Source organism: Eriocheir sinensis, chromosome 20 (assembly GCF_024679095.1).
Source record: "Eriocheir sinensis breed Jianghai 21 chromosome 20, ASM2467909v1, whole genome shotgun sequence".
NCBI lineage: Eukaryota > Metazoa > Arthropoda > Malacostraca > Decapoda > Varunidae > Eriocheir > Eriocheir sinensis.
In genome coordinates this window covers 9,638,763-9,651,057 of record NC_066528.1, presented here as the reverse complement: position 1 = coordinate 9,651,057, position 12,295 = coordinate 9,638,763, and the positions used below count along the sequence as shown (strand labels likewise).

General features: G+C 41.2%; 1 protein-coding gene across 2 annotated transcripts in view; it reads left to right on the top strand.

Moving 5' to 3' along the window:
* LOC127001164 (E3 ubiquitin-protein ligase HERC2-like) overlaps positions 1-12,295 on the top strand; it is a gene marked incomplete at its 5' end in the record, with an annotated part of 186,835 nt that overhangs the window by 167,290 nt on the left and 7,250 nt on the right. For both annotated transcript variants that reach the window (XM_050865379.1, XM_050865378.1), the window contains 6 exon segments: positions 1,230-1,424; positions 4,826-4,938; positions 5,277-5,467; positions 9,265-9,428; positions 10,625-10,779; positions 12,089-12,178. In XM_050865379.1, coding sequence (XP_050721336.1) covers positions 1,230-1,424; positions 4,826-4,938; positions 5,277-5,467; positions 9,265-9,428; positions 10,625-10,779; positions 12,089-12,178 — 908 coding nt within the window.

Sequence of the window (12,295 nt, the reverse complement as noted above, 5' to 3'; positions counted from 1 at the left end):
ACACACTCTAGGAAATGGCAAAGCCATTTTTGTTTATGAGAAACATTTGTCATGGTTCATGATGAGTCTGGGGTGTGCGTGCGTGTGTGTGTGTGTCTTTGTTGTTACTCGATCCACGTGTTTATGTGGTCGAAGTCTAGTAGATGGGTGGGTTGGCTGCTCATGCGTAATGGTGACAATGAGAACTGGCATGGAGGAACCACAGACACACCACACCCACAACAGCTTCTTCCTTCCATTTAACTGATGCAACAAGTCCATAACTTTGGTAATGGCAGCACAAACATGCAGCAGCCCTTACTTTAGCAGATGACGCCATGTCAATACAGGGCAAGTGCTTTGTTTACGTTGTGGATGTGGATACGGGCATCCGACCTTGGCTGTGTGTGACGCACACCAGGAAAAGTTGGATTTGCCAGTTGCCCAAGCTGCCACCAACACGGTGGGAAGAAAAAGGCCAGGTGTGACACCAGGTTACGGACAACCGACAACTCGCTCCCGGATGGACGCACGGGCGTTGCCAGTAGCCACAACGGTTAGAGGAAAATGGCCAGTGTGACACTGCATCAAGGCAGCGAGGCCGCTGACCGGGTGAGCGCCAGCGATGATGTCATCGGACTCCCAGCGAATCACAAGCGTGTTTTGAAAGCTCAGCCAATTGTAAGGCTTCATCTGTGGCTTTAAAATGACCCATTCTCTCTTCCTGTTTCTTCCTTTTTCCAAGGTATGTATTTTGAGATAAAAAGGGAGTAAAGGAGGAAAAAAAGTGAGCTCCTGAGGGCAGCATGAGCCAATTATAATGGTGCCACTATAAACAGTTCCCTGCGCCATGATGGGCTCGGGGCCAACCATCAGGCCCGGATGGATAGTCTACCGGTGTCATATCCCACATGTAAAAGAAAAAAAAAAAATCTCCACAGGTCGGAACAGATAAGCGCTTTTTCAGTGTTTTCAATACCTCGAGTTTCGCAATCCTCGAGTTTAGCGCGATGCCTTCGGAACAAAGCGAACGGGAAACTCGAGAGAGTACTGTACCTGATCCCACAGTACTTGAACCATGTGTAGAGGTAGTCAGACCTATTATAGAGGGTAACATCTACTCCAACCCTACCTTTTTTCCTCTTAAGCAGAAACCTCAAATCAGGTTTGGGAGGTTAAAATAATGGTGGTGTTATATCCCCAAACTTGTTCTACCTTTCAGGTTGTGATGAACTATATTTTGTTTACAGGGGAAAGTGTTGATGACTGTGGTGGAGGATACAGTGAAAGCATTGCTGAGATGTGTGATGAGCTGATGAATGGCTCCCTTCCACTACTTATTCCAACTCCAAATGGCCGTGATGAAGCTGGCACCTCCCGGGACTGTTTCCTCCTCAACCCTCAGTCAAGCTCTGCTCACCACATGAACATGTTTACATTCTTAGGTAATCTAGTAATCTATGTTCCCATGATTAAGGGGTGCTGTGAACCACAGCATTACCTGTCTGCAGTGAAGAAGGACCTTAACCCTTTCACACACCAAAAGTTTAATGAGTTTCTTTTTCCACTGCAACACTCCCAAAGGGGCCTCGCGGAATGGCCTGACTGTGCAGCAAAATTTTTATTCATGTTACCAATTTCACCCACAAGTATTCTTTTTTCTGGGCATTATTATATATCGTTGGTTTTGGAAGAAATTATTCTACCTTATGAAAGAAAAACTGAAGAAATGCAAATAAAAAGCGAAGTTTACCAACTCCGAAAAAAAAAAAAACATTAATTAAAGATAAATAAGAAATCCTTACGTTCACCACCTCGTAGCTCAAAACTTCCCGAGTCAAATTTTTATGGTTTATATTCCAATAAAAGGGGATTTTTATGAGGATTCCAACGCTATCATCGGAATTTTTATACGACCAGTATTTCCTGAGAAAATGGAGGAAAACTATATTTTTCTATCTAGTCTGTTCTCTCCAGTAGAAGAAACAGCTCAAAGGCAGCAAACAAAACACTACAGCCAGGTCAAGGCAGTCAAAATAGAAGTCAATTTTTGCTGGAATAGAGTTTTGCTAATAGTAACAAACATGACTATTTGCACACTTATTTGCTGTCTGAAAGAACTTCGCCAGACGCTATAATAATTACCACTAAGTCTCTCACTCTAACACTGCTGGAGTTTTTTCACTTTTTCCATCATTACCATCACTTTCAGAAGAGTCATCATCATGCTCTGTACAAATGGGTTTCATAATCTCTTCACATGATAATTTCTTAGCCAGGAGAGGGGAGTGTGGGAGCTATAGAGGTACAAGTCTGCTGGGTATACCCGGAAAGGTATATGGAAAAGTCATAATAGAGAGGGTGCAAAGACTTACAGAAGAAAAAATCAGTGAAGAACAAGGAGGCTTCAGGAAGGGAAGGGGATGTGTGGATGGCCTTCAGGATGGTAGTAGAAAAAATAATAGCAAAAGGAAAACTATACGCTGCCTTCATGGATCTAGAAAAAGCTTATGACAGAGTTGATTGGCTGGCATTGTGGGATGTTTTAAAGATATATGGTGTGGGAGGAAAACTGCTTAGTGCAATTAAGTCTTTCTATGAGGATGCATCTGCATGTGTCAAAATTAGTGGAGAAACAAGTGAACATTTTGAGATAAAAGTGGGCTTGAGGCAGAGGTGTGTCATGTCACCATGGTTGTTCAGTATTTATATGGATGGTGTTATGAGAGAAATGAAGGGCAAAGTTGGGGAAGTTGGAGTAAAAATGTACACTGAGGGAAGGAATTGGGTGCTGAATTCAATCTTATTTGCTGATGACACAGTGCTCATTGCAGAAAATGAAAGTGACTTACACAATTTGGTCATTGTTTTTGATTGTGCATGTAAAAGGAGAAAGCTGAAAGTAAATGTCAACAAAAGTAAAGTGATGGTTTGTGACCAGAGTAGAAGTGAGGTTGTGGATTTTGTATGCTCATAACAGTGGGAATTGAATGTGAAAAAGAATGCAAAAGAATTTTAAATGGTGAAGAAATGGAGGAGGTTAATGAGTTTAAGTACCTTGGATCAGTTATGTGTAAACATGGTTGTACAAAAGGAGAGACAAGAGAAAGTGCATTGCAAGGAAGAAAGGTGGTAGGGTCTTTGGGACGTATCATGAATGGCAGAGGTGTGAGCATGGAGGTAAAGAGGGATTTGAGAAATACAGTAATAGTACCAACCCTCACATATGCAAGCAAAACATGGGCCTGGAATGAAAGTCAGAGGTCGAGAGTGCAGGCAGTGGAAATGAGTTATTTGAGGAGTGCTTGTGGTTTGAGTAGAATGGATGGAATGAGTGATGAAAGTGTGTATGAGCGTTTTGGAATGTGTCACGTGGGTGAAGGGAAGAAGTGTGGAGTGGTGGAAGAAGTGAAGCGACAGACTTTAAAGTGGTTTGGCTTCATGGAGTGAATTGAGGAGAGTAAGATGACCAGAAAGGTGTATGTGAGTGAGATAGAGGGAGGGAATGTTCGAGGACGACCTCCAGTGAAATGGAAAGATAGGGTGCAGGAGTATGCCAGGGAGAGGGATGAAAGATCCTTGAGAAACTTTGAGCAGGCAAGGAGGGAGTGTCTGGATAGAGAGAGATGGAAACTCTTCTGCTGAGCCCATCCCCTGGTGGGAGCTCGTAGGAGCAGGCGTCAAAGATGAATGAATGAATGAATATTTTCTGATAGTAAAAGTTACTGGTCCCTGCGAATATAAAACAAAATGTTGTATCACAGCACAATCACTTTACATCGGAAGTAAGTATAAAATTCACTAATTTCATCTTGACAACTGTAATCCAGGCTTACCAGGCTACGGACACAATTTAAAGGGACAACAGTCCGCGCTCACAGGCTGCCTGCTGAGAGGCAACTAAGATACGGGCAATTATCACTTCAAATCCAACGGCACAAGAGAGTTGATGATTAGTTTATTTTATAGGTCTAGCTTGGATCTTAGATGCAAAAAATTTTGATGCGATTCTGAAAGATACTTTGTTTGGCGAATTTTTAAAAGTTTTTTGACACGATTTGAGTCAAAAGCTTAAATGAAGACGATTCCGTTTTGATGCGAATCGCATCGTGGTGCATGAGAGGGTTAATGTGATACTATTAGTTGATCAGTGGTGAATGCCCAACAACACACCCAAGTTTTGTTTTATTAAATTACAGCTTTCTTCACACTTCAGGTGTCAAACTAAGTTGTTGAAGTGGCAGCTGTCAAAAGTAGGTACAAATGTGTTAAGGCAAGACTACTGCCAGATGTATAACCTATTAATCCAGTCATAAAGAAATAGATAGTTAATGTGTCTGGTGAGGTATGGCAACTAAATTGTCATTTGGTAGTCTGGCAACGCATGAGTCACCCACATGGTCCACATCACAGCTTTTTGTCGCTTCTCTCTTTGAAATGTCTCTGTGTTTAGCCTACGAAGGCTGCACAAAAAAATATTCCTAGTTCCGTTATGGCCTTATAGTTAAGAGCATTACTTTAAAGGAAATAAAACTATAGTAAATACAAAGACATCTGTATGACAGCTCTCAACACAATGGCCATTATTTATTGGTATGAATTTCCAGTTCTGTGGTGTGTGGCCTTAACAAGGCAATATCAATACCAGCTCTTAGTTGCAGATCTAATTTATTTGTGTTTTTTCTTTACATTAAAAATATCATAATCTTAATGGGCTTTGATGTATTTGTAAATTAGGACACAGACCCACTTTCATCTCAGTTGACAATCATCCATCCTGAAGAATCATTTTCACTTAATATGCAATGCTACTGGGTAATACTGACAAAGAGTCCTACATTGCCAGGTGTTTTGATGGGTATAGCCATCCGCACTGGCAGTCCTCTGAGCCTCAACCTCGCAGAGCCTGTGTGGAAGCAGCTTGCTGGGATGGCCTTAACACCAGCAGACATAACAGAGGTGGGTCCCAGCTGTCTTCATGGAATCAGATTTTTGCATTTTTTAAGTGTAAAGCATATATACCCATATGTATATAAAAGAGCAAGAAATTTTTATTTATGCATTATAGAATAACTGCTCCATTAGGATTTGTTTATGCCTATTGTGGCGGGAACATTTGTGAGACGTGTTTGAACTTGCACAGCCTGAGCTGGTGCCTGCACTTCATGAGTTAAGGGCAAATAACTACCAAGGTCTCTGGAATTCACTCTATCCCTTGCTTTGGAAAACTATGTTGATGATAAGGACACAACCAAACTTTACATCAGCATTGATTCCACATTTTCTTTCCTTTCCAGGTTGATCGCCACTATGTGCCAGGCTTGATGTGTGTCCAGCAGATGGAAGGTGATGAGAAAACCTTCAGTAGTCTTGACCTTCCCTTCACCACCACCTCTGCTGCTGGGCATGATGTTCCCCTCTCCTCTCGCCATACCAGAATCACTTTGGCCAACAGACATGAATATGTTCGTCTGGCTCTTAATTACAGGTGAACAAATACATATTCTGTATTTCTATATCTTAAATTTTTTATATTTTATACTGTCTTCTTTAACAGTAAATTCAATTGCCTGCTATCAGGGATATTTTAACCCTTTCCATCCGTGACGCAGACGTCGGTGTCACAGTATGGAAAGGGTCAAGAGGAAATGGAAGAGGATTAATCCTCTTCTAAACCTCTCAATCCAACTCTAAATTCCTCTTAATCCTCTTCCATTTCCTCTTAACCCTTTCCTTGCGCGTGGTGTGGACGCGACTATCCCCTCAGGCGCAGTCAGGCAGCCCAATGGGGGGTCTCTTTTAACCTCTGTATCTCAAAAACTATTCATCACAGCTAAAAAGTAAAACACCACTGGAAAGAGGAGGTCCAGATCTATAGGAGTCGGTTATGTATGCCTCTCTTGTGAATGTACATGCATGTTCAGGGAGTGTTGAATGTTATCACTTACATTGGTGCGTGCGGGATGATCAGCCGTATTGAGGGAACTGCAGACATCTTTTCTTCAGATTCTGACAAGGGAGTATTGCCAACTGCAATATTTACAACTATTTGGTCAAAGAATCAGTCAGGTGATAGGTGAAGCTATGCAAAAATGCCGCTATATTGGGCAAGAACATCCACCAGTTACTCGTCCATAGATTTGCCGCGCTGGGCTGATATGATTTTCCACCCAATTTAGTGAAGAACCCACTCAATTGGCAATCCTGTGTTGTGAGAATTAGTGTTGGAACACTTTCATACGCGGGAGATTTGAGTGCGGGTGGAGCTCACAGCGAGCACTTAGCACCACCAGCAAATATGCCTAACGCTTGCTGCAAGCGTTTAGCAATGAAAAGGTTAAGAGGTTTAGAAGAGGATTAAGAGGAAATGGAAGAGGATTAAGAGGTTTAGAAGAAGACTAGCCCTTTCCATTCAGTGACGCCGTCGGACGTCGACGTCGGCGTCGCCGGAGTGAAGGGGTTAATTAATATAAATTTATTTCACTTCATCTTATGCACATGACCTTGAATCATCAGAATTTTCCACCACAAGACAAAGACTCAGGGGTGACTCACTAAATATGTCTGTGCCCATTTCTACTGACTATGTAAAATTCTCTAATCATGTGAATTCCAATGTGGAGCACATCTTAATCCATTTCCTCTTTCTTTCATTGAAATTGCTATTTTAAGAGGCTTCACTTTTCATCTGCTTTGGGTTTCTACTTTACTGACCAGCATGTCTACAACTTTGCTCTCATTAATGATCTCGTACAGTTGGCTCAGCACCCTTCACATACCTGTGACTACATTGGAGACATGCCTAATATTCCAGACCTCTTCTTAACCCTTAAAGCGTGGGTGTCGACAATAGTCGACAAGGCATTTTTTGACTTAGCACGCCGTCAAATTTAATTTGTTTGTACTGAAGTAGAGTAACCATATCGTTTTCTTTCAAACAATACCCAGCCATGCTCCCTTGGTCAGTGTATGCCTTGTGTTAGCTTTGAGAAGTTGTCCATTAGACATCCCACCTTTTCTCACCTTCCAATGAATTTCATCAAGATGGGGTCCTTTGACCTCAGCACCCATCAAGGGCATCAAGAATGCCCAGAAGTTAAGTTTTTTGGGTGTGTTTCACATAAACTGTATAAAAGTTATGGTTTTTATTACTAAATCATATAAGGGAAGTCCACTAGGGGTGGAAAACTGTCTATAATAATGTGTTTTCAGTGATCCTAATTCAATATTCTGTACTCGCTCTAGCAATGGTTATATAGTCTTCAAATTAACGTCAGGGACAGTTAAGGGTATGTACTTTACAATGATACTTCGTTCAGTCATGGAAGGTAAGTAGAAGTGAAGATATAAAAGGTTGAAGTGAAGTATGTTTTTGCTTGAATATGCCTGCGTGGGAGGACAGGCATGGAAAAACAAGCCCCCACTCTAAGGGTTAACCTCTAAATTTTATGTTTATCCTGTTAAACTATACTCTCTATTGGACTCTTCTGATCACAACCTTATATCCATAAGGGGGTTGGGAACACATCCTAGTGTTCCAGTGCATCATTGGGACCCAGTGAAGTAGTGGTGCTCCTGGTCTTATACTTCAGCTCAGTGGGAAGATCAGAGGATATAATTTGCAGATTTTTCATTGAGTGACTACAGTTTTAGAATCAGAGACCTCTCTGTGTTTGCTCAGCACAGTATAATGATTGTATTTGAGATGAAGACATGCATTCCTCATATCACTCATGGGGAGGCAGTGGCTGAGTGGTTTTAGTGAGCCGGCGCCACGTCCAGGAGGCAGGTTCAAGTCCTGCCGATCGCCACAGCTTGAATTTTTCAGTCATCGCCGAGTGGTCTAAGACTACCCACACGCTGTCCTGAAGACCACCGATCAACCCAGACTCTAGATTCTCTCTCTAAAAAGAGAGGCTCAAAAATGAGCTCTGGGGGGAAGCATGAGCCAATCAAGATGGTGCCACATAAACACTTGCCTGCACCATAATGGGCAGGGGCCAACCATCAGGACCCACCAAGAAAGCCTACCGCTGCCATAGGCCGAAACTTAAAAAAAAATAAATAAATAAATAAAAATAAAAAAGTAATTCAGTCATGATTGTTCTCGTGTTATCAAAGATAAAGAGGTACTTCACAAAGGACACCTAACAATCATGGCTTATATTTCTGCCTGGAATTGAATCATATCTATTCTTTAACACAAAGTAAAAAAAATTTAGTAACTTCACTTCTTTCAAAATCATCTCCAAGAATTTTACTTGATCACATTTCCCACCTCTTAAATTCTGATGGGTCCCTAACTGTCACCTGTTCTCAAAAGCTGAATTTTTCACCCAAAATATTTAAAAATTTAAGCTTTGGATGATTCAAGTTATATTCCTTCTACTCAATGGTTCAATGGTTAGCATGGCTAGCTATGAATCCATGGGCCTGGGTAGTTGGTGTACAGCTCACCCAGTTGTTCATCCTCCCTGTCAGGCTGGTAGATAAATGGGTGGGTACTTGGATAAACCTGGGAAGGGTAATTTGGTAACTCACTGGCCCTGTGTCCCCGGGGTATTGAGTTCTTACCCAACACAGGCTCAGAGGCCAATGTGACAGACATGGACAATGAGGCTGTGTGCAGTTATAGCGCATGCCCTCAACTGTACCTCACCTTACCATTCCCCTCTGACTATTATGCATGACGGTTAAATTCCTTCTAATGACTTTTTCTATGCCCTCTCCTGCCTGATTTTATGAAAACCATGAAAAGAAAGTCCTGATCAAGTTTAAATTCTTTCCAGTGATGTTTTCTGTGCTCTCTGACCTGATTCCTTAAAAGCTGCATGGTCATGAAGAAGTTTGTCGTTTCGTCCTTTATATTTAGCAAAGTTACTGAAATGTTAAGATGATGGGACAAAAGAGTATCTGAAATGTTGGTTGAGGAAGCAAATGGGACTGACTAAGATGGCTTGACATATCGAAAGGTTGTGTGGAAGGTTGCATGGAATGAAAATGGGCGATGCAATGCAGTGAGTATTAAGTTAGAATTAAGAAATTTGTAAACCATTAAATGATGGCAGCTGCTTCACATCAATGACAGGCTTTGGAACACTGGTGTTGGTGTGATCTTGGCCATCCATTGATGTTTGAGCATCTGGCTGAGTGAAGAGTGTGGCCAAATTTAAAAATAGTCAACAGGTGATGATAATGAAAGTCATTTACAAGGCCAAAGCACCATAAGTTTACACCTGAGGAGAGCTAGCAATAAAAAACTATCTTACACTTTCCTTTTTTCAGACTGCATGAATTTGATGCCCAGGTAGCGGCAGTGAGGGCTGGAATGGCACGCGTTATCCCAGTGCCACTGCTGTCACTTTTCACTCCATATGAGGTGGAGACAATGGTGTGCGGCTCACCTGACATCCCCCTAAACCTCCTCAAGAGTGTGGCAACTTACAAAGGTAATGTTTCAGTTGAATTATAGATGGTAAATACAATATTTAGAGGCCAACTCTCAGCAGAGTTCCTAACAGAAAATGTGATCAAACTTTGCTTACAAACTACAATTAACTTGTTAGAATTAGTTAGACTTCTAATTGCCAATTACTTAACATAGGTTTCAGCAGTAGAATTTATCAAGTTTTTGTAAACAGTGTTCATTGTTTAGAGTAGAAGCATACAGATTAAACTCACAAAACAAGAACATAGATACAGTAGAACCTCGTTTATCCAGCATCCAAAACAACGGCACCCTCAAGACAATGGCACAAATCTGATCTGCTGTTGTTTACAGTGTTGCCATCCAGAAATTTTCAGTCCCACTCGATTCACCCCAAAAAATCGCTAGATCAGAGCCACAACTCGCAAGATTTAAAGTAATACAATAACTATACCCACCAAAAATGCCATAGGCATTTTCACTAAAGTGCTAGCCGCTAGATGGCAAATTTCCCCGCTAGATCGTCAGGTACCTAAAATCTTTAGATCTAGTGGGAAAATTGCTAGAATGACAACACTGGTTGTTTACACCAGGGCTGGCAAAGCTGAGTTGGCAATTATGCGGCATCACCGATGCATTTACTTGCCATAGATCAGAATGTTGTGCCACCGTATCGAGACCTGCCTTTCACTGTTATTATTGGACCACTGGGCCTGTTATTTGGTAGCCATTAACTATTTGGTCACCGAGAAGAGGAAGCGCAAGGTGCTCACCTTGAAGCAGAAGTCAGAGATCTGCCAGAGACTTTAGAAACACGAGTCCCACCATAGTCTGATAGAGGAATTTGGCTGTTATCCTCCACTATCTATGAGTATTGGCAATTCTATAGGAGTAGGTCTCAAAACAACGGCAAATCGGGTTATCTGGCACGAACTTCCCCCTGTTCGTGCCAGATAAACGAGTTTCTACTGTACAGCTGTTACTGAAGTTCTTGACAAATCCATTCATCTTCTTTCCCTTACAATTCATGCATTTTCTTTCAAGTCTTATGATTTATACAGCATAAACAATTTAGGTGATATGATATTGCCCTGTTTAATTCATTTTTTACAAAGAGAACCAATAATCATAGCTGACTAATTAGAATAGAGGTATAGGGAATTCAAATTAATTCATATTGTGGGAGTGTTAAAAAAAGACTCCTTTGACATATTCTAGGAGTGGAGGCAACAGCTCCACTAGTCCAGTGGTTCTGGGAAGTGATGGAAGAGTTCAGCACGGCCGAGCGATCTTTGTTCTTGAGGTTCGTGTGGGGCAGAACAAGGTTGCCTCGCACAATTGCTGACTTTAGAGGACGAGATTTTGTGTTCCAGGTGAGTTATGGGTGCAGTGCAATCAAGCCAACCTTTCTTACCAAAAGCTCTACAGCTCCTGTGTCCCTACCTTTTTTTTTCTGTTTTTCTTTCTTATAGCCCTGGTAGGCTTTTATGATAGGCCCTGCTGGTCGAACCCTGCCCGTTAGTAGCACGGGCAAGTGTTTTATAGTGATAGCATGCTTGCTTGTTTAGCTAATGCTGCCCCCAAAGCTCCACTGTTTAGAGAGTTTTGCCAGAGTCCGAGGTGAGAAGCGGTGACCAGAAGAGCATGGGGGTAGTCTTAGGCCACTCAGCAATGACTTTTCTTAAACACTCATTATAATTTCTTTGGATAGGAAATCTCGGAGCAGTTCTTTGTATCTTTTCAACCTTTTCGGTATGCTTCATTTGATTTGGGTTTCAGATGCAGCTGCTTCTAGCTACCTTAGCCTGCATCACTTCATTGCAGGACAGACCTCTCCCAAATATTTATATTTGTTTCTGTTTCGTGCCTCTACCTGCCAGTCTCAATATAAGCTTGTTAAGTTCATCACATTATTCTTATTTTAAGTAAAGGAGACAGCTCAAGAGGAAGAAAAAGTATATTATATGAAAAAGCTTGTTAAAGCACTGCTAATGCTAAGAGGATTGTGAAAGTATTCCAAAGAGATGGTCACCTTCGGGTGAAGAGATATCTTGATACTCCCCTTTGGAAAGATACAGACAAAGGAAGGCTGTTTCAGAGTTTACCAGCAAAAGAGATGAAAGAATGAGGATACTAGTTAATTTTTCATGGGAAAACCTACAAACTGAAAATTTCACTTGGGGCTATTCATTATGTAGGTCATTTTCCTCCTACTCATCCTCCCTGACTAAATGGATTAACCCCTACAGGGCAGGCATTTTTTGCCATGGTCACCCACTCAGGGCAGGGGTTTTGAACCAGAAATAGATTTTCTTCAACCAGTCACAAAATCTAAAGTGTATTTTATAAGACATAATTCAGGTACCATTACTTGTGCTATACATTTAACTCAATTGTGAAGGCAATTTGGTTTCTTTATAATGGAGTGAAATAACATAATCACGAAGGTGAAGACATTTTTCTTCCCTGCATGCTTACTCAAGCTGACTGAGCAGAGTTGGAAGCTCTCAAGGAGCAGGGAAGGGATGGTGGACTCAAATAAACTATTTTAGTCCTCTTACTTGTTTCATAGATATTAAATCACAAATATTACAATGAGTAACTTTGATTCATAGTTTTTTTGCAGGTTTATATTATTAAATTTTCCATTGTAGTCTGCTAAGAGATGTTTTCTTCCATTAGGTACTTGATAAATACACTCCTCCAGACCACTTCCTGCCAGAATCATACACATGCTTCTTCTTGCTCAAGATGCCCCGGTATTCATGCAAGGTTAGTGACTTTTGTTGGTCTTAAAGGAGCTTGATTAACATGAAACTTATCAATGCATGCAATATTATAATGAATGTGATATACTTGATTAATTAAAAGTCTTACGATTTACCTAAG